The 26,494-nt window shown below is 35.0% G+C and overlaps 1 protein-coding gene and 1 pseudogene across 1 annotated transcript in view; one reads left to right on the forward strand and one right to left on the reverse strand.

Annotated features, from left to right (window-relative positions):
* Positions 1 to 914: 914 nt before the first annotated feature.
* Positions 915 to 26,494, reverse strand: part of LOC138314695 (procollagen-lysine,2-oxoglutarate 5-dioxygenase 1-like) — a 47,394-nt gene continuing 21,814 nt past the window's right edge. The window contains exons 5-20 of the mRNA XM_069255211.1: positions 13,629 to 13,643; positions 12,852 to 13,019; positions 11,467 to 11,530; positions 10,731 to 10,828; positions 10,131 to 10,232; positions 9,744 to 9,875; positions 9,172 to 9,293; positions 8,803 to 8,904; positions 8,237 to 8,362; positions 7,615 to 7,747; positions 7,206 to 7,319; positions 6,488 to 6,556; positions 5,667 to 5,777; positions 5,210 to 5,356; positions 4,827 to 4,955; positions 915 to 4,379 (exon numbers count right to left, since the gene is read on the reverse strand). Of these exons, the coding sequence (XP_069111312.1) occupies positions 4,224 to 4,379; positions 4,827 to 4,955; positions 5,210 to 5,356; positions 5,667 to 5,777; positions 6,488 to 6,556; positions 7,206 to 7,319; positions 7,615 to 7,747; positions 8,237 to 8,362; positions 8,803 to 8,904; positions 9,172 to 9,293; positions 9,744 to 9,875; positions 10,131 to 10,232; positions 10,731 to 10,828; positions 11,467 to 11,530; positions 12,852 to 13,019; positions 13,629 to 13,643 (1,788 nt within the window). The 3' untranslated portion in view covers positions 915 to 4,223. The remainder of the gene's footprint in view (positions 4,380 to 4,826; positions 4,956 to 5,209; positions 5,357 to 5,666; positions 5,778 to 6,487; positions 6,557 to 7,205; positions 7,320 to 7,614; positions 7,748 to 8,236; positions 8,363 to 8,802; positions 8,905 to 9,171; positions 9,294 to 9,743; positions 9,876 to 10,130; positions 10,233 to 10,730; positions 10,829 to 11,466; positions 11,531 to 12,851; positions 13,020 to 13,628; positions 13,644 to 26,494) is intronic.
* On the forward strand, positions 15,887 to 23,028 carry LOC138318774 (uncharacterized; annotated as a pseudogene).

Consider the following 26,494-nt stretch of genomic DNA (forward strand, 5'->3'; position numbering starts at 1 on the left):
TGGCCATCTTGGATATCTCACCGATGCGAAGAATAACAACACTTGGACAGGACCATCTTAGATAATTCCTGGCTTTCCACTCAATCTTATTGATGGAATTAACTTGGTTTAAATCCGTCTTATACTGGCAATCTGTGATTACACAATCATGTTGCAAGATGGCTGCTGTAGCTGCCGTGAGTCAGATGATCCAATAAAAAGTTTTGTATAGTGTATCACAGACGACCCTGTTCCTTATACAGTATAGATAAATGGAACATTACTGGTTATTCACTTTTCTTTAAAAATGTGGAGCACGACTTCAAAATACAATGTTTTCCGCTTATTTAGATCTTTTTCCAAAAGAAAATATGCAAATAGCCAGAATAATCAAATAAGCAAAGAGTAACTTGACCAGGTTGTTCTTTCTGTTGGATGTGATTAATATTCTCCACGGTTATTCTCAAAATTTACCAAAATTCTGAGGTTTTAGACCCATTTTTAATCTTGATTGACAGAAGCAAAGAGTAAGTTGACCAAGTTGTACTTTCTGTTAATTCTCAAAATTTACCAAAATTTTGTGGTTTAAGACCCATTTTTAATTTTGATTGACAGAAGCAAAGAGTAAGTTGACCAAGTTGTACTTTCTGTTGGATGTTATTTATATTTCCCACAGTAATTCTCAAAATTTACAAAAATTCTGTGGTTTTAGACCCATTTTTAATCTTGAATGACAGAAGCAAAGATTAACTTGGCCAAGTTGTACTTTCTGTTGGAGGTCATTTATATTTTCCACAGTCATTCTCAAAATTTACCAAAATTCTGAGGTTTTTAGACCCATTTTTAATCTTGATTGACAGATGCAAAGAGTAACTTGACCAAGTAGACGTCGTAATAGACACAGGGCAATCTCCAGAGTAAACAATGAATACATCTTTAAATGAAATAACTTTTTATTTTTGCAAAAATATGACAAAATTTATACCTGTAACATCAATCAAAATGGCAGCAATATTCAAGTGAACCTTCTAGAAGATCAATGAACAATTAACGTCGTCGAGATTCATTCAACATAACATTATGACTAGAGGTTTCCAATCTGGACCCAAATATCTGATACTGGCACATATCATTCCTTCCTCGGACGCGAATGTGACATGTGTATCACATTTATCTGACAATTTATAGACCACAAGTCACAGTGTCTGGCATCGCAATGTAGGATACCAAAATTACAAAAATATTTGACAAAAATCGCATGTCTCTGAAGTCAATCAAAACAATTTGTTAAAATTATCAAGATGCCTGTTTGCAAATAATTGGTAACAGACATAAATTTACATGTTGTAAAACATAATTCTTTCATAGAGGTGAAATCTTAATTCTAACGAGTGTTCATTGATCTACAGAAGAAATGTACACCAACCTCTCAATTAACAACAATGATAATTCTCAAATTAAGAATTTTTTTCTGAATCAAACAACTTTAAAGAATACAGAACAGTTCAATCACTCTCTACTCAGCTATTGATGCAGATCACTCTCTTATAATGGACAGTAAAATTCAGACATCTATACTCAACCTGATCTAACATTTTACTAATAGAGAATAACTAATGTATTAGGTATATTTCAACAATTCAAAAATATTTGGAACCAAAATCTTTTTTACTGTCCAAAACCAAAACTTCCAACTAAGATATCAAGTTACCTAACCATATATTCAATTTATCCAGCAACATCCGCTGGAAATATGCATTTTAAGTCAAATATAACAGTTAAATACTCAAAAATTGTTTTGATTAGAAATCAGTTCTACTGAAATGATACTCATGTTAAATTTCTATGAACAAAAACCCGGGAAAAAAAAGGTTTTCAGCAAAAATCCTGCAAGATACCTGCAGTATTAATATTACTATACTGTACATGTATATGTTTCTAACATATAAAAGAGATACTAGCAGAATCACAGCAGCAGTGGCGCTAATTGATTGATGCATACACTGTATAATATATCACATTAACAATAAACCGTCAACATATGTAAACTGTAGTAAAATAATACAAAATAAGCTCCATACAGCGAGTTATATTTGGTGCTTCACTTTCTACATTAGAAAAGTACTTTGTCCCATAGGTGGTACTGAACGAAAAATTGAAGGAGAATTAACTGTTAACATAAGTAAAGTCTAAAGAAGGTGGGAAAATACAAGACAGGTGGTGTAAACAATAACTTTGGCAATCAGAGAGGGATATTTATGACTTTAAAATAACATTTGACTCAACAAAAGCCCATGTTATCGTAGAACACCCGTCTCCTCCTTGACCTATCTAAGTTACTTCCCTTCATTGACTTTGTCTGCATAGAGGCAGTGAAAAGAAAGGGAAGTAACTCTAACAGATCAGACTTCTTGAACATGGGGTAATTATGTATTATGAAAGATATGATTTTAATTGAATTGCCATAAAGAATTAAGGTGATCAAGATTATGACATATGGGCCCGCCATATCAACAACTTATCAGTCAAATGATTCAAACAATATTGCATAACCACCATACCCCTCCCCCAAGAAAGTTGTGAATTATGGCAAAACCAACAAATAATGGCCACAAATGAAAACTGGCAAAGGCTGAAGTTGCATAAATATGCTACTATGGTATCTATATGAAAATCAAACATTTCCCCTATATTTTACTGTACATAGAATAAAACCCAGCGCTCAATCTAGACTAAGGCTTATGTGTCACCTACTGGCTTATGATATAATGTCAAATAAATGTTTTCTATTTGCATTTTATAGAGTTACCTATCCTTGGGAGTTGGTGACTGCGAACAGAGAAAAAAATGTCTTTTTACTAAAATACCAACCTTCAAAGGGCAGATAACTCTGTAATATACCAATACATAATTGTTATTTAATTGATTATTTGATTGCTATCGCACATGGTTATTTTACAATAGATTTGTGTATTATGCAATAATTGAATATCAAATGGCAAGATGCTACAATTTTCACAATTTATTACTTAAAATAATGTGAAATATGATTTTTTTTCTAGCAAGCAATAATTCTATAACCTAGCTTTAGCAGAAAAATTGTGTGAAATATGAGATTGCATCGTAAAATGATAATATTTGTTAGTGATATAGTAATGTAATTATTCATTTTATCTTTAAATAACTATTTTTGAGATGTAATGGTATTTTGACATTTAGGTCATCGAGACTTCAACACCCATGTAATGATTACCATACAATTTACAGCTATAAATCTACAAATAAGTTACAAACAATACTGTACTATACATGGCATAAACAAAGCTTTAACTATACAACCAGTTACCCATTTCAACACTTATTGGTTTGAGATGAAGAGTTAATTGAAATCAACATCTTGAAAAAAAACAAGAAAATTGATCAAGAAATCTTGAATAATGAGGTAAAAAAATGAATAAATTTATAAATAATGTATTTAAAATTTCTTCAGGGACAGATTAAATAAAATGCAACACAAAAAACCCTGGAAATAGTAAATACCGTAAGAAAAATTAAAGTACATTTCATTTGTTACACAAATGAAGCAGCATGCTGTAATACTTATTTGCTATTGGAAGTATGTAAGTACAGATTTTAAGTAGTTATTCTTTGTGAGAAAAAAAAAATATAATGAATTATACACAATTCAATTTAATGACATAGGAATTGATGCCCGTTTACAAGGGAGATCACTCCATAAAAGTCAAAATGGCCCCCAATGCCATCCTGAATACATTTGGCAGGTCAGAAATTTTATTTCCATGGCAACAGGAAGACACTGATGGACGGCAGATATATATATATATAGCATTGAAAATACAAAGTATCTATTAGTGGCTGTGAATATTCACACAAGAGCATGGAACTTTTTAGCCTGTATGGTCATCAATCCACAAATTATAATGTTGTATTGCATGAATTCCACTGCTGTATGTAACAGAATCTATCAAAATGAGTAATTCACAATATACTATCAAAATTTCAAAGCAGTATGTAGCTTCCCTTAGTACACAAGATTTTGTATTTTTGCTCAATCTTTTTCTAGCGCAGATAGCCCAACGTGAAAAGTTCTAAAATAAGATTGTAGTCAAAATATGTGAATCATAGTGGTCCGTAACTTTAGGAAGAATTATAAGTTTTTGAAACAGACATGTATGAAGGGTCCATGAAAGATAAGTTTATTAAATCACATCTAGATGCTGTGTTTATGGATCTATAAATGAAACCATTATGTAACGTGTGCCCTTGGTCGTGTAAAGTCCTTCGTGATAATGAGTCAGACGTCCCGGATGCATCAACATCCATCCTTTCTTTGTTGATTGGACGCTACAGTTGTACCGGATAAATCGACATCCACCTCCCTGTGGAGAGATCAGCATATGATGTAAGAACAGAGCAAGGCTGACAAAAATCTCAACATAACATTTTTAAGTATTTTTCAAGAACTTGTTATCTTTGCTGTTAAAATTATTCCTTGGTTTATTATTTGAGAAAACAATTATCTTCTAAGAAATTGTGAAATCAATATTTCTGCTCATTTAAATCTAAAAGCCAATGATTGAGAACTAATTCAGAGAGTACAACATATGTGTTGTGTTACTTTACGGTTGACAATGTATGATACTGAACAACATTCCAAAAGACTTCATATGTACTATTCAGACATTCAATAAGTGGGTAGGTATTTTGATTTAAGATGTATGTAAGACTAATAGAAAAGTTTCCCATGAGAATGAACCAATAAATACCTATCTTAAAGAGCAGATAACTCTGTAATAGACAGTATAATTGTCGGGCTTGTTTCTTACCTCAAAGTCTACCATTGGTGTGTTGAGAGCTATATTAATCGTAAAGGTCGAGGAGTCATGGTGAGGTCGTAGGAATGGCTGCTCTTCCGGACGATAACGCACCACAAAGTTCATGATCGCATGTGGAGGCTGTCAACAAAACAATGGTGAAATTTCAGAGAAAATGTAAAAAATATTTTCATAAACCATGTTGATAGAAAACATAAGTATTTCAGTTATATTATTTCTTGTTTTCGGGTTAAAACAGAAAAAAGACCAAATACTATTTTGATATCAGCAAAAAAGATATCATTTTTATAGCAAAATTATAATCAAAGAGATTTGCTCATCATGTGAAAACCACTATAATAAATACAATTAAAATTAGCAAGCATGGCCCTTACATCATGGAAATAGCCTTCGTAGGCACGCTGTTGTAACTTAGACACGTAGATCTTGAGGAAGTGGAGCCAATGTCTCTCAAATCCAATCTGGTTCATATGGATATCAACAGTTGGTACATTCTCGTATCCAGTAGCGAGGCGGTCATCCTGAAAAATCAGACTTGATAATGTAAAAGTCTGCATACAGTCTACAATCAAATACATTATTTTCGCAATTCTGTAAATATACTTATTTTTGTGAAATCATATTTCAGCGCAAAATTACGTATTGCACAGTAAATGCTTAAATGACATTACCTCTGAAATATGTAAATACTTGTAAAATGAGTATTGTAAGGCATGAAATATTTATTTTTATTCCTTCATGGTTTGAATCTTTTAACATTTATTTTTGATAAGCCAACAAAATAACAAAATTAATTATCATAACAAAACATTATTTGACCTTGATACTGACCTTGTGGCTATCACGACCGCCTGACCAACCACCATGGTTCTCCATCTCAGAAACGAGTTCATCACAAAAGGTTTCAGTTACAATGGGAAACCAGAAGACATCGGGACAAGGCTGTCAAAAGTAAGAGTAAAAGTTACCTCCCTTTGTATAGTGACTCCAATACTGTTAACCATGGGAGTTTTCTACCAAGCGGGTTTGAATTTAGAAGTTATCTGTAAATGGCAAAAGACCCTTACTTTGTACTCATTTGCCACTTACATTTATATTCAAAACCAAGCATACAAATGTTATTGCCTCAAGGTATATCAAATTGTAAGCTGTGTCAATAACTGCTAAGGTGGCTATATCCATGAGTGTGTGAGCATTTTCCAATGTTATTTCTCTGTATTTTCGCGATGTATACCAGTCAAATTTTTTTTCCAACCTTGTTTTTATATGTACATCAAATATGATGTGTGGGGTAAAATTTTCAAGCTAAAATGTCCTTTGTGATAGGGTAAATTCTTCTCCACAAATACAGTATCTGGTAGGACCTAGCTGGGTTTTTTTGGGGTTTTTTTATGAAATGATGATTGACCTAGTAATATTACAACTTTTTATGATAAGCCTTGTCAAAAACTTTGCTAAAATTTGCAGATCTGTCAGGATTTTTATCTAAAATAATTACTACATGTATTTCATTCAATCAGTTGTTTCTAACACTTGAAAGTATCCAAATTATCTTTAATACATCAGTGTAAATAATAGGACTTATCTCCCCTACCATTTCATTTCTTTTGCAAACTGACTGAATATTCATGATGAAACATTTACTTGCTTACCTGAGGAAGTGTGTATTTAGGGTCCAGACTTATAGAATAGTTCTCATGGATATACTTCAACTCCCAGTCCTGAAACCAAAACTACAACTGTAAGCCAATGACTAACATATTAACCCACTAATTATTTGAGACCATGGCAACCTAATGTTTGTTCATTACGTTACCATGGCAACCATTATTGAATCATGTGACGTGTCAAATTATAGATATCCAAATATTACAACAATTTACAAAATTTTGACGAAATAGATACAACGGGTATTAATTAGTTATTGGCCAATTTATACTACCTATGTAAAGTCATCAGATTACCATGACAACAAAAATATTGAGATAAGAAAATCTGAATGCACATCTAAACATGGTCCCCAACATAGTAGCCGAGTTTCACTGAATATGGTCGAGAAATTTAAAAACAGATTCCCCTATACCCCCTTCATTGTGGGGTCGGTGGGGTGTTATAAGCCTCAAGCTGGACATCTGATAGAAATATTACATGTAATAATATATGTAAACTTTTTCAAATAATAGATACACAGAAAATTCAGGCAAACTCTGATTTTTCCTAAAATTTCAACATTTTCTATCTATAGGATTGGTATAATTCAATAAATTAGATATACAATTGAAATTTTGAATGAAACACCTCAAAAACTATAAATTAAATTTATATGCTTATTCCATAAACGTAGTGTTTATCAGGGAAAACTAGACTTACCCATGGGTTGTTGAAAATCTCAAATAGATCATTATTTTTGTGAGTCGTTTCAAAATTCTCAGGATCAGTCTGATGTCCGTACATGAACATGTTTGATACAAACATAAACGTTTCCTATAACAAAAACAATAGAAATGATAATAATGATAGAAATGGATTTATCATTAAATGACAAAGACATAAGAAATGTGAAATGTTCTGTTGTGGTTTTTGTGTCTCAAAGGGGCAAAGTAGTCCAGAAATTGTAGACAAAGTAGAGCATGCACTATTATTATTAATGTAAATTGTATTGAAAATAATAGATGTGAAATATTGTGTAGACAAAAATAAAGTATAGTTTACAATATCATATTGTTATACAATTAGTTATTTCACTTATCCATGAGAAGATTCATCTGAAATTTCTTACCTTTTCTCGTACGGCCTTACAAAAGGCCATATCAGGGTCAAGGTCGGGATGGGTATATGACCCGAGTAGGGATGGGATCAATGAACCGTGGACAAGGTAGGCACCAGTGATAAATGGAACGTTCCATAGACCCCTGTCAATAAATATTTAAAACTCAATATTTTCATTTATTTGTGGAAAGAAACTTTGTTCTTTTGAAGGTTTTTTTTTACTGTACATTTTTTTCCATTGATGGTAAGTACAAAATATAATTCAAATGGAAACTTCATGATAAAATCTTTACATATAAATGAATAATATTTTGGATTTTCTTAAATCAAATCTGTTTTCATTGACTTTTTTCTCCTCGTTTTTGTCACCATTTTACCTCAGTTTAGGAAGCAACATTATACAATCTTGTAAAAGCCACACTTATTAGCGTGGAAGAGTATTTCTTTTATCAACTGGACAAAACCTAAAGAAAGCCCACAAAGTGAATTAGGTGACCTCTATACTTTTTCAAGGTCATTGAATGAATATCAAATCAAGCCTCTTCAAAGACAAATACATTATCATTTATCATTCATGAGAAAAAAACATAAATCAAACATTTATGCATAAAATTAAAAGATGATTAACTTACAATCTATTGTTTTGTACAATGTCCATATAATCGTCTGAGCGTGCGTAGAATCCATTTTTATTGAGAGCACCCCACCAGTTCGACCAGAGTTTGTATGGGCGAGTCAGCATGGGCGCCAGCACTGTTCTGTAACAGCAATGGAATTCATGTAATCATACATTACAGGCAGATAATTAGTACTGTGGATGATTACAATATATCTTAACTAATGAAAATGGAAATAACTTGTGTAATTGGTCATGCTGTAAGAGCATGGTCAGCAAAAATAAGAAAAGAGGTTTTATTGTAGGCCCTAACAAAAGTAGTAAAAGGGAAGGGCTCTATAGTGTAGAACACTTGCAGAGGCAAGAAGAAATTTGCCTTAAAAGTTATTCAGTTATTCAATATCCTAAGTCTTTAATGAGTAATTTTACTGTTGTCTCAATGATAAATATGACAGGCGAGTAACTAATTAATAGGTCACCAATATGACAGGTAAATAATATGACCAGAGTACTGTTTTGATGGGTTTACTAATTTTACTCATTACCACTAGACACCATTACATGATTACAACATGTGTATACCTGTTAGTCTCAATAAGGATGTGTAATCCTCCGTGGTGACGAAGCTGGGACGTAGAATCTACATTGAAGAAGTACTGACACTTTCTTTTGGCACACTCCTCACTGAAGAAAGAAAATAACATGTTTTGAACCCAGAGATTGATGAATCACCCCTGGCTACTTTCTAAATAGTCTTTTCATTTAAGAATGTAAATGTATAATATAATGAAATGGAAACTGCAGGTGCAATCCATATCCTCTACATGCAAGATAACAAGTCAGCATTAACCGACTGATTGTTTAATATTTGATAATTTAGTTTTTTTACAGTCATTAATTACAGTAGTTAGTTAATAACTAATTAGATCACCAGATGTATAATGTACTTACAGGGCCCAGTTTCGAGCCTGAACCTCTGTCACCTGATCTTCAGCTCGTAAATGGTTGATGGAATGGTATTCATCTTTCACGTTCTCCAAGAAGTTTGACACGGTCTCTTCATGGAGCTTCACCTAGTAATAGGAAAGATCAAGGTCAGATTGTGTTCAGGAATAAAACAGCTATGTAAACACACAGTTTCAAGTTCAATGATCAAACGAAAGTGTTTTGTTAATTTTAGAGTGCAAGTTCCACAATTTCTATTTATCCATTAGTTTTACCTGGATATTACATATTTTTTGTGTAGTTATTATAAGCTAAAATCAATTTTATCTAGGATGGTGTGTAAATTTCTTTACATAGAAAATTTATTCAATGTTGTATGTTATTAATAAGGTCATAAATTTTTGTGTTACCGCAATATTGACATCACACACGTCTATAGTGTTTTACCAAGTAAACTGAAATGCAAGGATAGGCTAGTTTTATGACTTATGTATATGGTAACTGCTGAAACATGAAAGGAATATTAAGCAGTACATGTACATACAATAAAATTCCCACCCAAGATAATACTAACTAACCTTATTGTGAACAAAAAGGTCAATCTTCTGTTTTGGGTAAATTTGGTCTCGGACATGTCCCAGGAACTCATTCAGGAATGGAGTTGGTTGTTCTATCATGACAGCAATCAGTACTGTTGGGAAATCTTCGTGCTGTAAAATCAAAGTACTGAGTGTACTTAGGACATAAGATACTAAGGCTATAAAATCAAATATTAGAATGTATTTGTTTAACACATGTACATGGAAAAATATTTCCTAAAACTGGCAAAAAGAAAATCAGAAGTACATTGCATTCTAAATGAATGAAAAACATTTCAAGAAATACTTGAACTCAGTTAAAAAGATTGCATTACTGTGCCTGGCAATGTATCGTTCTCTGAATAAGCAAATAAAATTGACAATTACCTTGACATCTCGGAGACTGATGTAATCTTCCTGACATGATTTACACCCCACACTTTGTGTCCAACTGTCACCAAGGTAATTAGCAATCCGATTAAACTCTGGCTGAAATGTTCAAAAACATTCGTAATGAATGTGAAAATCTGGCTCAACTTATCGGATACTTTTTATACAATCTCTAAAAAAGTCTGATTCGGACATTTGTAATTGGCATACCAAAGGTCTGTTTCTATGGTGAAAATGGTGTTATGTTGTTATTGATACACTGTAAATTAAATTATTTCCACACATTTTGTAGCCGATAAGAACTTGTGAAAAATGAATTGCAGTGAAGATATTTTACTTCATGAACAGTAGAACTTTAAAATTGAAAAGACCAAATTAAAATCATCGTAAAAAGATTGTTAGGCCTGAAAAGGTGAAATTAAGTTGCCATATTGGTTTACAGTATGACGATTGGTCAGATACCTGCATTATTAAAAGGGGTCATATAATGTTAGAATTGATGTACTTTGAGCTGTTTCCAGGATTTTTAGCTAGCTGCTGGTTAATCGCCAACATGACTCTGCCTATTGCTAAACTTTAACTCATATCATGATATACCTTGATAGGGCCGTTTCCGTGGATAACGATGGGGGTTGTGCCGGTCTTTGTATTGTATAGATAACTTCTGGGGCCGACAAACTTCAGGTCTACATTTCCTGTAAGCAAAATACAAAACTGTTTATATTTCTAACAGACATAGAATTAAAATGGTTAAATAATATTTTCCAAACTTCAAACTTAGTATGAAATCAAAAACTATAGTGAGCATTTTTTCAAATTTATAGATGAACAAAGAGTAAAATCAAAACTTATTTCAATTATGGCTAGTGGATGAAAAATAAATTTGGGGGTGGGGGGTGGGGGTGGTGTATGGTGGATATTATAATGTTGGAATAGATCATTTAGAGTAGGATTTTTGGCATTATACTCAGAGAAAATCTCAATTCTTCTATTGTCAACATTTATATGTAAAACTGCAATAAGAATTTGAGCACTGTATCAAGGTTGGGTTTTAATTGACATATTGTTGTCTTGATCTAGACATTTAAAATAGAGTTTCTGTAAACATTAGAAACGGATATACCAGGTAAGCCCTTCTCTAGGCCGTTCTGTAAAATTTATTGAGGTCAGTTGTTCTCGTACAAATTTGTCATTATCACTGACAAATTGATGGTTAGCTTGCGGTGTATACTAATGATATCTAAACACTATGATTAAAAGAAAATAATGATTAAAAGAAAATAAAACAGAAAACAGTTGGATAGACCATCAAAGAAAATAAAACAGTTCTCACCTAAAACTCCATGCAAATTCTGAAATATTTCTGATTTTGTGTCCAATTTGATGCTCCATTTTTCCTGAAGGAAAACAAGAACATAGACAATAAATTTGTTATAACTCAAATCCTGTGCTCAAACAAAAAAAGGAAGCTTTTTAAATAAATTGTATAGCAAACTGCTGCACTTAGCGAAATTACATGCCAATTTAAGTAATTATTCTGCAGGATTTCATGTAACTGGTACACCTTCCGAAATTAATGTACAGTATACGATATACAAGCTGATTGACGTTTATATGGAAATTGGTTGACATTTGTCGGACATGTAGATATCTTAGATAGCTAAGGCCTGCTGTACAAACAGCTGTGGGAGGGGCGGTAACAGTTGGCATTTTAAAATTCCGAGAATCTTGAATCTTTCCGAAAAATCAACGAGGAAGACTGATTGTACCACAGCTAGTCACCTTGTCCGACATTCACGCCTGATGCACAATAACAAGTCAGATAACTAGAATCAGATTTAAATGCCTTGTAATGTATCAAATAAAATAACTACAAGTTATGTTAATCTTTTCAAAATCATGAGTCAATAAATGTAGACCATTTATAATGTAGATCATTTGTACAAAGATAGACACAGGTTTCAGACTACATCTTCTGCAAGCTTATCACACATAATTTAAATTCGGGAAAAAAATTGTGTTCAATGACTGCCTAGCTAGTGCAGTATGGCATTTCAGCATTACATCAAGGTGTAATATCAGATAGATGTATACTTCTGATAAGTATGTACTTACTGAGTGGGATGGGCGCAGGGTTATATAAATTTATTGACTCGTGATTTTGAAAAGATTAACATAATTAGTTACCACTTAAGCATACCCCATCCTGAAGAAATCAAACAGCATCTCCTAAAGTTACATGTGTCATAATTCCCATATTAATGAATCAAGAAGACTTAAACATTTTATTCAACACTAAATATTACCAAGATTTTGAGACCATAAATATTTTTAAAACTCGAATTTTTTATTTTTATTTTACAAGTACAAAAAAGAGCAGAACATGATCTTTGAGAGTACTGTCAAAAGTCATTCTATTTACATCTACAGTGAAATGAGTATGTATGGTCAGACCATAAAGCTAAGTTGTGGTTTACAATTTTCATTTTATATTTTAGTTGGTGTTATTAGCAATTGTGAAGTGATTTCTGTGCGTATGATTCCATTTAAACATACATACGTATAAACCATCATACATGTTTTCCGGACCACTTGAATGATTTTCACAGTTTAATTCATCAAACTTGGTTTTCAATAGATAACTGAGGAAAACACATGTCTTCAGTTACGGCACATATAACATATAAACATTTGATTCTACTTGTATCTATAACTTACACGGAGGGCTTTGTCCAGGAAGATTTCCGTGTAGTACAGCTGGTCGTCGTCTTGGTTACCAATGGCTTTGTGACTGACAATTTCAAGAATATCTTTGGCATACCCAATAAAGCCTGCAAAACACAAAGGAAAAATTATTAATTTGAAGTGGTCATTCGACATTGATGACTGTTAAGTAATTAAAATGTATAAATAATAATATCATTTTTTAAAACTAAAAAGTATTCAAATCAGATTATATCTGATGACAATTGATTTACCTCTGTGACCTTGAAAAGCTCTTTATTAAGAGCCTGCTACAATGTACTGGCACAATATGTTTTGATGTAAGAAAAGGTATACCTCCTGCTGCATTATACAAAAATGGAAGCACTTCCTTTCTAGCAAGCAATAAGTCTTAATATGTCTGATGGGTCAGAGCAAAATTTATACAAGTTCTAATCCCATTAATATTATATGCGGATACTTCGCGATTTAAAGGGCTATTATGTCATAAGCTCATTATATGCGATACTTCGTTCTGAGTAGTCATTTTAAGATTTTAGCATATTTGACAAATGTAAACTATCAAGGTATTATTTGGAAAACTATTTTTGAAAGCCCTTCAATCTAATAATTATAACTTTCATAATTTATCAGTCAACTTTCCATATATTATATCAAGTTTTGATTGTAGAGGTATTTTTGGGAACCAGATAATCAGGAAGATACTTATCAAGCATAAACTGGTTTGCTGGAAACTAATCAGAGATTTCACTTTCTGGATATTGCTTTCACTTCTGGATATTGTTTCTACAAATAGAGAGACACAACAGTAAAGAAAAATGTAGAGTTGTCAGATCTTGTCCTAAAGTACGAAATAAAACTGACAGGATGTGAAGTCATGCATTCAAAAGAATACCAAGATGGCTTGCACCCATACATTACTTGGAACGCCTCCAATGTAACTTACATACATGACCTCCGCTATGAAACAGGAGAGTTCATTTTGAAACTCAAGAACTATATACTTCCATAAGTAGGATCACCATGCCACTGACAGCAATCCCCTTGAAAACCTTACTGAATTTTTTTTACTGATGGTGTGTATCCGTATCGAAGGAGAAAAGGCTACATTCAATTTTTCAAAATATGGCAATGGTAGTTCAACATTTCAATATGTGTTCCATTTTCTTATTAGTTCAACAATTCAATATCTTTTTCATTTTCTTATGTGCACTTAATATAACTAACTTTTCAAGTAAAGAAAATGTTGTCTAGTACACCCGAGGAGATCTCGATCATTCTTTATGAGATAGAAATAACCTGTAGATGAAAGACAAATCCTCCTATAGCCTTTATTATTTACATCCAGCAATACTATTGTACAACAAAATTTGTATTTCATCATACTGTAAACAAAGAAATTTGTTCGAGGTTGATTGATCGCGAAAATTAACCCCTATGTGTTATATTTTGTGTATGTATGAATTTTGTTGTTAAACTCTGAAAGTGTATCTAAATAACAATACTGTGAAAGTTTTATTCATGCAAATCATGATATATTTTGTGTATGTATGATTTTTGTTGTTAAAACTCTGAAAGTGTATCTAAATAACAATACTGTGAAAGTTTTATTCATGCAAATCATGAAATTAAACACTCGTGAATACATACATGTTTACAGTAGTCAACATGTGTAAGGAATGTTATCGCAAATTTAATCAAAATTTATGTATTTATACATAAATGCCGTTTATGACAGAGACGATCTAGTCTGAGCTATTCACTGTCAGCTAAGCTAGTCTACATACTATATACACTTAAAACATGGCTATGATGTCATCTTTTGTTGTCCACAGTACTTTATTTAGCCTATTGTTCAAGTACTTGTTCTGTCTGTAGATTAGTAGACCTTTCACTGTAGATTAGTTTACCTGTAGCTGTAGATTAGTTTCAACTAATCTACAGTTCCAGGTAAACTAATGTACAACGAAAGGTAGAGAGTGACACTACATGCAGCATTGTAAAATTGGACAAATAAATAACAAGTAGATGTAATCAAATTCAACATAAATGTAATAGAAAACTTCAATAAATACATATCATTACATATTTTCTGTTTTATATATTGATTCGTGGACATCGGCATAAATCCAATCACATCAACCACAACGCATAAAATTATTCCTTGTGTTGAAAATCAAGACTCTTTAGTTTTTCGACAGCACAGGCATTCCTACAATGATGTTTTGATTTTAAATAGAAATCTGTACTTTCTTTCTTTGAAAATATTGAATGAATGCTTTCGATGTATTTCCCAATAATTTCACTGTTAATTGTCTCATTTCTTGAATACATACACGTAACACATAAATCCACGTTTTCCGAAATGAATAATTTCGGTTTAATTCCTTATCCAAGAATCACACAAAGCCTAATGAACAAATTCAAAATTTTTAAGCTTTCTTTTCATCACTTTGCCGTTTTCACTGAATTTCAATGTAGTTTCCTTTAGAATCCACTAAAGCTTGATATTATGTTTTAGGACCAATCATATTCTTCATTTCATAGAGCGGTATATTCAAAATTAATAAGTTTCCATGGTAATCCTCCGTAACCTTGTGAATTTCCGACAAGTTATATCCAAGTGAATGGTCTGCCTCTGACATAAAGAGCAGTTGAATTAACATACCGCAAAATAAACTCTCTTATTGGAAATTTGAATAAACATTTTAGATAGTTTGACTTCATAAAGATGACACTGTCTGCCATGTTGCCTCTTGGTAGAATGAAGAGAATTAGTTCACAACAAAATTCTTGGTAAAAACATTGGTATGGAAATATTTATGCAATGCATGCATGATCAGAGTAGACATTATACAACAGGTGGCTGACCAGTCAGATGTGCGGCGATTGGTCAGTCAAACGGTCACGTGACTGGCCTCGCAGTCTCTTCAGCAGTTTCTCCTTCTTCAGTATAGATAGACACAGTGACCATTGGCGCAAGTAATTCTTCAGTAATTCAGCTTCATCTTCGTAATTTTAACGTTTAACGTTTTGTGGACTTCTTTTTCAACCAGAACATTTACAATACGTGTCAAGAACCTATGTTTATTTAGTGGATGTTTTCAGTGTGTGCAACTATGTAAATTAAGTGCTTATATTGCCTAAATTTATAAGACTTTGGGACTACGGTCGATCGTAAACAATGGCGGACAGAAGAACAAACAAACGACGACGGACAGAAACTTCTACTCCATATGACATGGAAAATCCGAACAACTGGACGGTTGATATTCTACGTAAAAAACTCGAAGAGATGGGTATTTGGACTCCAAGTTCCATGTCGAAAGCAAATTTAAAAGTGTTGTTTATTGAGAACTCGAAACAAAGACGAACACCAGCACAGACGAACACGCTAAACGTGGTCGCCAATACAGCGAATGAAACAAATCAACGACGAACCAGTAGGTTTAATAGAACAATCGCATCGACAAACGCGAACAACATCGATCACGACGTCCGTCCGGAAACCATGCTTAGGCCAAATGTAGATTTAACTAGGGCGGAAATCGATGATCAGTCACCGGAACAACAGAGTGCGCGCGCAGACAATATGGCGGCCCCCATGCAGAATCACAGCGGCGTGATTCAACAGCTGCAAACTACGATCAACTTGCTGCTTAACTCGGGAGATGCAAAGAGAGACTGTTGCTCACGATGTTTCAGACAACAACAACAAGTTAGATGCTGCCATGGCTAGGTTGTCGGGCACTCAGGATGCCTCAGGAAGCCAACGTGATCTACATCACAGCTCAGATTCAGGTGCGTACTCTCAGCCGTCAAACGGTATACCACCCGATTCTCTCCCTCCTATGGACATAATTTCCGACAACATTAGGAAACAAATTGTAGAGGGTAGGGACGTTAATTTAGCGTCGTTGTTAATCCCGGACTTCGACGTGGCTAAAGATCGCGTTATACACACTGAGGGGGTTCAGTTCAACGTCAAAGTCCCTACTGACCCACGTCTCAATAGAACATTGACTATAAGTGAGTTTATCACGGCGTTCAACAAATATAAACGCGTGATGTGTGAAAGACACCCTAACAGAAGGGTGGAATTAGACAGATATGAAGAGACAATTATTGAGATTTACAACCTGTATGGCTCAAAGTTTTACGAATACCACAAGAACTTCTCGGCCAGGAGCGCATATGCATTACACCATTTGAATTTGAAAGTTAATTGGGCCCTGAAAGACAATCAGCTTTTAACTATGTTGATGGCAGGGGCCAAAACGTTTGCTTGTGCATGTGGGTCAAGCACACACACAACCCCTTTTTGTCCGATCTCGCTTGGTAATTCTATACAAACCAAATTTCCATCACAGGGAAATCAGCAAAATCAAATGTCTCGTAGTCATCAAGTGTTGACCGATCAACACACAACCACACCCCGAGGTGGAGATATGGATCGATACGGCAGATCGAGAGTTGTCGCGGAGGGCATTGAACTATGCAATAATTTTAATAGTGGGAAATGTTTCAGAGCTACGTGCCGGTACGGCCATGCCTGTAAACTATGTAGGAATGGAGCCCATCCTGCAGTGTCTTGCCCACAGAAGAAACGGTGACTGGAGGGTAATGAACAGTTAGAATCAAATAATACAGACTTTGGACTCTCTTCAACCGCTACCACTCCAATTAATGTCATTAAACTCAGAGAAGAACTCTCTAATCACCCAGACAGAGATTGGGTTAATTATCTCTGCTCAGGTTTAGAATTAGGCTTCGATACGAAGATAAGATCGTGTTTAGAATTACAGACTAAAGAATGTAAAAATTTGAAATCAGCTATTCAGGAAGCTTCTACCGTGACAGAATTAATTCAAAAAGAAATAAGTAAAGGTTTTTTGGCAGGACCTTTCCAGCAGCCACCGTTCAACAGCTATCGAGTCAGTCCCATAGGCCTAGCAACGGGTAAATACTCTGGCAAAAAACGGCTCATAGTAGATTTGTCTGCTCCCCATGAGGATGAACTAAACCCAAGTGTTAACGAGCTCATTAACAAGGAGGAGTGTTCTCTTTCTTATGTCAAGATTGATGACGCTATTAATGTTATTAAAAACATAGGACCCGGGGCAGTGATGTGTAAAACTGATATTTCAGACGCGTTCAAACTGATTCCGATTCATCCGTCACAATGGCATCTTTTTTGTGTGAAATGGGACAATCAGTATTATTATTACAAACGTCTTGCTTTTGGATGTAGGTCTAGCCCCAAAATTTTTGATAATTTGTCGTTAGCAATATGCTGGATAGCAAAGGAAAACTACAAGTTGGGAAATATTCTGCATCTCTTGGATGACTTTATAACCATCAATTCGCCACAGCTCGATGGAGTGCGTACCATGGAAGCTTTAATACACATATTTCAAAGTTTAAACATTCCGATAGCTCCTCATAAAACAGAAGGACCTTGCTGTGTAGTAGAATACTTAGGCATTATATTGGACTCCAATAAAATGGAAGCTAGATTGCCCACCAATAAGTTGGAGCGTTTAGTAGAGATGTTGAAAGTATTCCAGGGACAAAAGACACTTACAAAGTTAGAACTGTTACAGTTACTAGGCCATCTAAATTTCGCGCGTCGCGTGTCATACCGGTTGGCAAGTCGTTTATCTCGTACCTAATTTCTCTGTCTACAACAGTGAAATCCTTGAGACACAAGGTTAAACTGAATTCCCAATGTCGACAAGATATTCAAATGTGGATTTATTTCCTCGCACATTGGAATGGAATCTCTCTATTCCGCGATTCTAGTATATCTTCAGCGACCGATATGGAACTTTATACAGATGCCTCTGCAACGTTAGGATTCGGTGGATTCTTTAGAGGAAAGTGGTTTTCTTCCGAGTGGCCTGTCAAACTAAAAATCGTAGGCAAACACAAACAAGCAAAAAACAATTCTGTGTCTATAGCATTCCGAGAACTATATCCTATAGTAGTAGCATGTATCCTGTGGGGTCAATATTGGGAGAGGAAACAAGTGTTGTTTTGGTGTGACAATATAGCTACTGTTGAAATTATCAATAAAGGTAGATCTAAAGCCCTGAACATGATGCCATTAATGCGGAGACTGACTTTATGTGCAGCCCAGAACAATTTTACCATCTTAGCTAAACATATACCTGGTGTTAAAAATGACATTGCTGATGCCTTGTCTCGTTTGCAGATGGAACGGTTCAGGAGACTCGCCCCTGGTGCGGACAGGGCACCACACACAGTCCCACACATGGAGGAAGTGTTTTGGAACTCGACAATGTAGCACGTACTCTGTGGGACAGCTCGGTGGCACAGAGTACAAAAGCTGCTTACGAAACCGGGTTCAGAACCTACGTCAGTTTCTTGTTGCTGCAAGGTTTCGTGGCTTTAGTATTACCTCATCAAGCTCCACCAGTCACTGAGGAACTACTAGTGTTATTTGTAGCTTACTGTTATAAGAACTTGAAATTAAGTCATGCTACTATCAAACTGTACATATGTGGCATCAAGCATATGTGCTTACAGTTTACTGAAGGTCCGCAGTGGTTATACAGCTCACATTTATCTCCGCGTCTTACAGCAGTGCTTAACGGCGTTAAAAGAGTTCAAGGATGCACAACTAAAACTAGGTTACCAATTACGGCAGACATTCTTGGCCAGTTGTGTGCTAAATGGAGAGCAGGTTTTTTCGATGCATATACAGATCTACTGTTGGAAACTGTGTGTACTATAGCATTTTTTGGATTCCTTCGTTGTGGAGAATTTACATGTACAAGAAAATTTGATGCTAAACTTAATTTATGTTTAGGTGATATTGATGTTCAAGAAGAGTATATTAACTTACACTTAAAGTCTTCAAAAACTGATCCATTTCGGAAAGGTGTAAATGTGTGTTTGTTTAAAACTAAGAAAAAGGTGTGTCCACACGATAGTATGACAAAGTACCTTAATGTGCGCTGTAAAACAGAGAATAATTCTGATCTGCCCCTCTTTGTTACATCTCTTGGTGTAGCACTTACTCGATCAGTCTTTATAGGTTATGTGAAAGAGTCTCTATCAGCGATAGGTTTCGATTCAGAACTATACAATGGCCATTCATTTCGCATAGGGGCAGCTACCTCAGCAGCTTCCAACCATGTGCAGGATCACTTGATAAAGACTCTAGGACGTTGGTCAAGTGATACTTATTGTAGATATATCCGTACACCGCGAGAAACTTTGGGAAAAGCCCAATCTGCCATGGCTAAAACCATGCTGGATTGATATTATGTTATACTTCTCAATCTAGAAGCTTGTGCAATTATGGTAGACAAATGTGTAAATAGCTACATAGGTTATGTTTTGTTGCATGTGAGCTACACTGGTATAAAGTTAAGCCTCGATCTTAGTCACAACTTTGTTGATAGTGTTTAATATTCAGTTACAAGCAGTTTTTATATCAAACAGTTTTTATATGTGTTTAGTGGTAACCGCAGTTGCCATTTGTTGATAGTGCCATGTGTTAATATTCAGTTACAAGCAGTTTTTATATGTGTTTTAATTAGTGGTAACGGCAGTTGTCAGCCCCTTTGTGAGTGTTTAGCGGTAACCACACGCAGTTACCAACTCTTTCCTAGTTTAGTGTATAGTATAGTGGTAACCGCAGTTGCCAGCCCTCTGATAGTGCTTAGGGTGGACAGCAGCTGCCAGCCTTCTGATAGTCTCTGGTGGTAACCTCTGTTGCCAGCCATTTTCTAGGATCCAAACGGTAACCACAGCCCTGATAGTTATTGTAACCTCAATAGTCTATAGCTAGTGGTAACCGCAGTTGCCAGTCCTTCAGTAGCGTCTAGTGGTAGCCGCAGTTGCCAGCCCTTTGGTAGTATATAGTGGTAACCGCAGTTGCCAACCCATTGTTAGTCTAGTGGTAACCACAGTTGCCAGTCTTTGATAGTGTCTAATGGTAACCGCAGTTGCCAGTCTTGTATAGTGCCTAGTGGTAACCGCAGTTGCCAGTCTTAAATAGCGTCTAGTGGTAACCGCAGTTGCCAGCCCTTTAATAGTCTAGCGGTAACCGCAGTTGCCAGTCCTTTATAGTGTCTAGTGGTAACCGCAGTTGCCAGCCCTTTGTTAGTCTAGTGGTAACCACAGTTGCCAGTCTTTGATAGTGTCTAATGGTAACCACAGTTGCCAGTCTTGTATAGTGCCTAGTGGTAACCGCAGTTGCCAGTCTTAAATAGCGTCTAGTGGTAACCGCAGTTGCCAGCCCTTTAATAGTCTAGCGGTAACCGCAGTTGCCAGTCCTTTTTAGTGTCTAGTGGTAACCGCAGTTGCCAGTCTTAAATAGCGTCTAGTGGTAACCGCAGTTGCCAGCCCTTTAAAGTCTAGCGGTAACCGCAGTTGCCAGTCCTTTATAGTGTCTAGTGGTAACCGCAGTTGCCAGTGCTTGGATAGTGTCTAGTGGTAACTGCAGTTGCCAGTCTTTAATTTTGTTTAGTGGTAACCGCAGTTGCCAGCCATTTGTTAGTCTAGTGGTAACCACAGTTGCCAGTCTTTGATAGTGTCTAACGGTAACCGCAGTTGCCAGTCTTGTATAGTGCCTAGTGGTAACCGCAGTTGCCAGTCTTTGATAGTGTCTAGTGGTAACCGCAGTTGCCAGTCCTTTATAGTGTCTAGTGGTAACCGCAGTTGCCAGCCCTTAAATAATGTCTAGTGGTAACCGCAGTTGCCAGTATTCCCCCAGTGTCTAGTGGCTACCCCAGTTGCCATTCAACCCTCTCCTTTGTCTTTGGCAACTGCAGTTGTCAGCCTTCAATAGTGTCTAGTTGTAATTATAACCTCAGTGCCAAATGTATCATTAATTTTATTGCAGGTATGTACTGTAAATAATTCTTGTCACATTTTGTTCTATACACCTTTTTATATTTTCTTGTCACATAATTTGTTAATCTGTATCAGCATCATGCATCACCTGTTTTGGTCACTGTGGTACAATAGGTAGTTAAATTTGTTTGTATGTATATATGTTAAAGAATGTTGTTAATGTAAAATTATCAGGTACGTACGTACCATACATATATATGTAACCGAGCTATTTAAATCTTATGTAATTTCTTGGGGGTATTTCAGCTGCGGAACATCTTCAATTTGGGCATTTTACATCATTTGTAATTCGTAAGTCCCCCAAGAATTTGTTTATCTTATAATCTTATACAATTGACTCTCTTCAGTACATGGCTTGGCTTACACATTTTCACACTAGCTACAATCACATAACTATTAATTAAGAATAGAATAGATATTAAGTCTAAGTATCTGTAGGCCGGGTCATTTGCTGGAGAGTCAACACCACAGCTGTTATATCCCCTCAGCCCAAAATGTAAGTTTTGAATAAATGTTATTAGTTTTGTACAGTACATTTTGCTTTTGAGTCGTTTGTTCATAAATCAAAATTTATGTATTTATACATAAATGCCGTTTATGAACAGAGACGATCTAGTCTGAGCTATTCACTGTCAGCTAAGCTAGTCTACATACTATATACACATATACAGCATGGGTAGTATAGTTATAAATAGTACAACATGTACAGTGACCAGTCAGATGTGCGGCGATTGGTCAGTACGGTCACGTGACTGGTCAGTCTCTTCAGCAGTTTTCTTCAGTATAGATAGACAAGATTGGCGCCAAGTAATTCTTCACCGCCACCACCCCACCACACGACCATTTCAGGTGATGCAAGGGTTTATGACAGTTGTGTTTCAAAATTCAATAAGGCGTTTAAGTGAGTAAACACTTGCCAGCTGTTTCCGAGCATGGACAAATCGTTACCTTCCCCCTTCCATTATGGGAGTTAGGGTTTAGGCACCCCGCTCTGCAGCAAAATATTCCTTTTGTTATGGGGCATTTTACATCATTTGTAATTCGTAAGTCCCCCAAGAATTTGTTTATCTTATAATCTTATACAATTGACTCTCTTCAGTACATGGCTTGGCTTACACATTTTCACACTAGCTACAATCACATAACTATTAATTAAGAATAGAATAGATATTAAGTCTAAGTATCTGTAGGCCGGGTCATTTGCTGGAGAGTCAACACCACAGCTGTTATATCCCCTCAGCCCAAAATGTAAGTTTTGAATAAATGTTATTAGTTTTGTACAGTACATTTTGCTTTTGAGTCGTTTGTTCATAAATATTTAAACAAGGACATAGTCATTCAGATCCCCTGCCAATGGAGATATCAAATCTGAAGTTAGTTTGATTGTGGAGACTTATGTATATGAAAAAAACCAGGAAAAAGGAAGTTGAGCTAAAGAAAGATGGAGTATAATTCAAGTAGAGCGGGGCTGCAATTGTTGAATCAGGTATACAGCCTTGACATTTATATTAGACTTTAAACTGAACAAATAACAGTTGACAGAGGTATATAGAAAATGAACTAAGTTTATTAACTACAACAACACAATATCATAAACAATGAAAAACAATCCAATATAATAATTACAACATTACATTTGGCGAAAGGGGTACTCAGCTACCATTAACCTATCCAAAAAATATATATCCTTCTCCATGACATATCGATTCGCACTAAATTGAGGTAGATAATAATGAAAAACAAATTGGAGAAGGATATAGAATGATAATGTTTCTCACTTTTCCTCGAGAGAGTAAGCGGACTGCATAGAAGGCGTGTGTGTGCCTGTGTCACAGTGCTAGGCTTGACTAGATGAAAAAGGAGGATAGTGAAGAAACAACCAATTTCCCAAACTGGTGCAGCCTGATGAGCTACTGAATGAACCAGTTGAGAAAAAGTTTTGGAATTACAGCATATGTATTATATCATCCCGTTTTGAAACTATTTCTCCTTGTACCAGGGTAGCTTGCTGAATAGCAAAAGGTACTACTAGATCATAAAAAGAATGTGTCTATGAAGTTTCGTGGAAATATCTCTGCTGGTTTTAGAGTTATGCTCCGGAAATGAACCTGCTACAAAAATATATTTTCAGCAATATTTCTATGGTTACAGAAAAAAGCACAAAAAGTGAAAACCTAAAAATAGCAAAAGGCACTACTAGACCATAAGAACAATGTGTCTATGAAGTTTCATGGAAATATCTTTGCTGGTTTTAGAGTTGTGCTCCAGAAACGATTCTTACACAAAAATCTGCCATTTTCAGCAATGTTTCCATGGTTACAGAAAAAAGTACAAAAAGTGAAAACCTTGAAATAGCAAAAGGCACTACTAGACCATAAGACCAATGTGTCTATGAAGTTTCGTGGAAATATCTCTGCTGGTTTTAGAGTTATGCTCCGGAAACGAACGAACTGGTACAAAAATATGATATTTTCAGCAATGTTTCCATGGTTACGGAAAAAAAGCAAAAAATAAAAACCTAAAAATAGCAAAAGGCACTACTAGACCATAAGACCAATGTGTGTATGAAGTTTCGTGGAAATATCTCAACTGGTTTTAGAGTTATGCTCCGGAAACCATTCGTACGGACGGACGGACGGACGGACGGAACCCATTTGTATATCCTCCGCCAACTTCGTTGGGCAGGGGATAAAAAAACATTCTGTTTGTTACAATGGTGAATAGTACAGCACCGACATTCACTATAATACTAATTTATATCTGTGTTTAATCAACTATGTCAAAAGCAATACAAATCTTAAAGGACAATGCCAGAGACTATGGCGCCTACATAGTGAGCAAGCTTGTGGAATGATCAAGTTTCCACTCAAGTCAAGATATATAACTCCGGCGGTATTTCAGAAATCATATTCAGGTCTTTTATACAGTTTACCAGTTACCAGTGCCAAAACCTCATGTTCAGATTTAAAACAAAGGTTTGATCTTTATCTTCAAATACAATGAATAGAATTGACATTCAAATGTTTAATCCTAAGCAGTAAACTCAGTCAACATGCAATCCTTCAAATCGACAAGGGTAAAATTTCTGTGTAAAACTTGTTGTAATTTTGTAAAATGTATTTCATATGAAAATTTTATGCTTTTTCGAAATAACATTGTATTAGCAGGTATGCAATAATAAGAGGAGCACATATTACATCATATCATTTGTGTAAGATGACTATGCTTTTAAAAATGAGTCTATCAATTATTTGTCAGCTTTACATATTTTTTTATCAGCGTCAAAATGAATATCTGAACATTTTGAAATTTTCATATTAGTCCTATACCAGTTTTCTTTCCAGACATTTTGGTATATTAACAAAATATTTAAGTTTTATATTATCCAAAGTAATTTTTCTTCATTTTAATTGTCAGTAACCACATAACTGGTATGTACACACAGGTATATTTGCTATTATAGAAGATCCTCATTTATATACATTTCTATTCATTCAGGTAATATGACAAAAAGAATGTATATTATAGTTCTATATACTGCACTAAGACTTAGTACATGTGTAGTACACATACACATACAGACATGGTTCCCTAGAGATAGTTGTCATCAATACAAACAGGTAACCAACAAATGGAAAGAAGATCAGAGAAAATCAAGTGGATTAATAATTAAAGTAAGAAAGATATTACTACAGTGATCACACCCAAGGAAATGTACAGGAGTTCATTAAAGAGGTCAGAATTTACTAGTTTGTGAATGAAGATCAAAATCAAAAGTGATTCGCTGGAAATGAATTTCTTAAGACAAGAAATTATGAAATTCTTAAGATAAGAAACTATTTACTTCTTTGTTCTTAAGTAAATTAAGATAAAATTGATTTTCACTGGAGTGGATGAAGATCAGACTTAACATTTAATTAAGTGGTTTTAGGGTCAGAAGGATATTAATTGAGTGAATCAAATCAACTGTTGAGTGACTTTGATCTCATGACCAAATGTAAACACACTGGAGTGTTTATTGATCAAAAGTTACGATCTCTGGGATGGATAATGATCACCTTATCGAAAAAAAATTGAACCGAAATAAATTTATATCAGAAATAATTTACTGAAGTGAAATAAGAACTACAACATACAGTGCAACTTACAAGTGCAGTATAGAGCTTCAAGACTGATTGTGAGAAGATAACTTCAAAGATTTAAAATTGAAGTTGCAATTTTTTCCCGTACTGGTAAAAAACTGTCCAGCTCGACAGAACCAAAATCAGCTAGACAAAAACATTTCTTCATCATCCTAAAAAGTGAATCTATATTCAGAAGCATTTGTACTTTCTAACAACGATGGGTTTCTTCACAATAAAAACCATTCAAATCGACGGCCCCTATCCACACTTCATTGAGGTGGCAGTCGTCGATTTGACATTACGTGTTATGCAAATGATCTACTCAAAGTCAATCATCATCAATTTCTTGGTTCGAGTGCTTGTCTCTTTCCTGTTGGATTTTGCTGAAATAATTTTCCTACTTGTGTATTGGGAGATGGGTGGTTTAAGCAACTTCTTTGTCTACGTATTCCTACCAATTTACGCCGTAGTACTGGCAGGATTCTGGATCGTGTTTTATCTCCTATACTTCTGTTGTGTAAAATGTTTTGACGGCTGTTGTTACTGTAACATAGCAGCCCATTACGAACGATTCTTCATTCTGTACAAAACGCTTTCTTTAACCCACGCCGTAATGATATTCGTCTA

The sequence above is a fragment of the Argopecten irradians genome, chromosome 1 (genome assembly GCF_041381155.1).
Source record: "Argopecten irradians isolate NY chromosome 1, Ai_NY, whole genome shotgun sequence".
Lineage (NCBI taxonomy): Eukaryota > Metazoa > Mollusca > Bivalvia > Pectinida > Pectinidae > Argopecten > Argopecten irradians.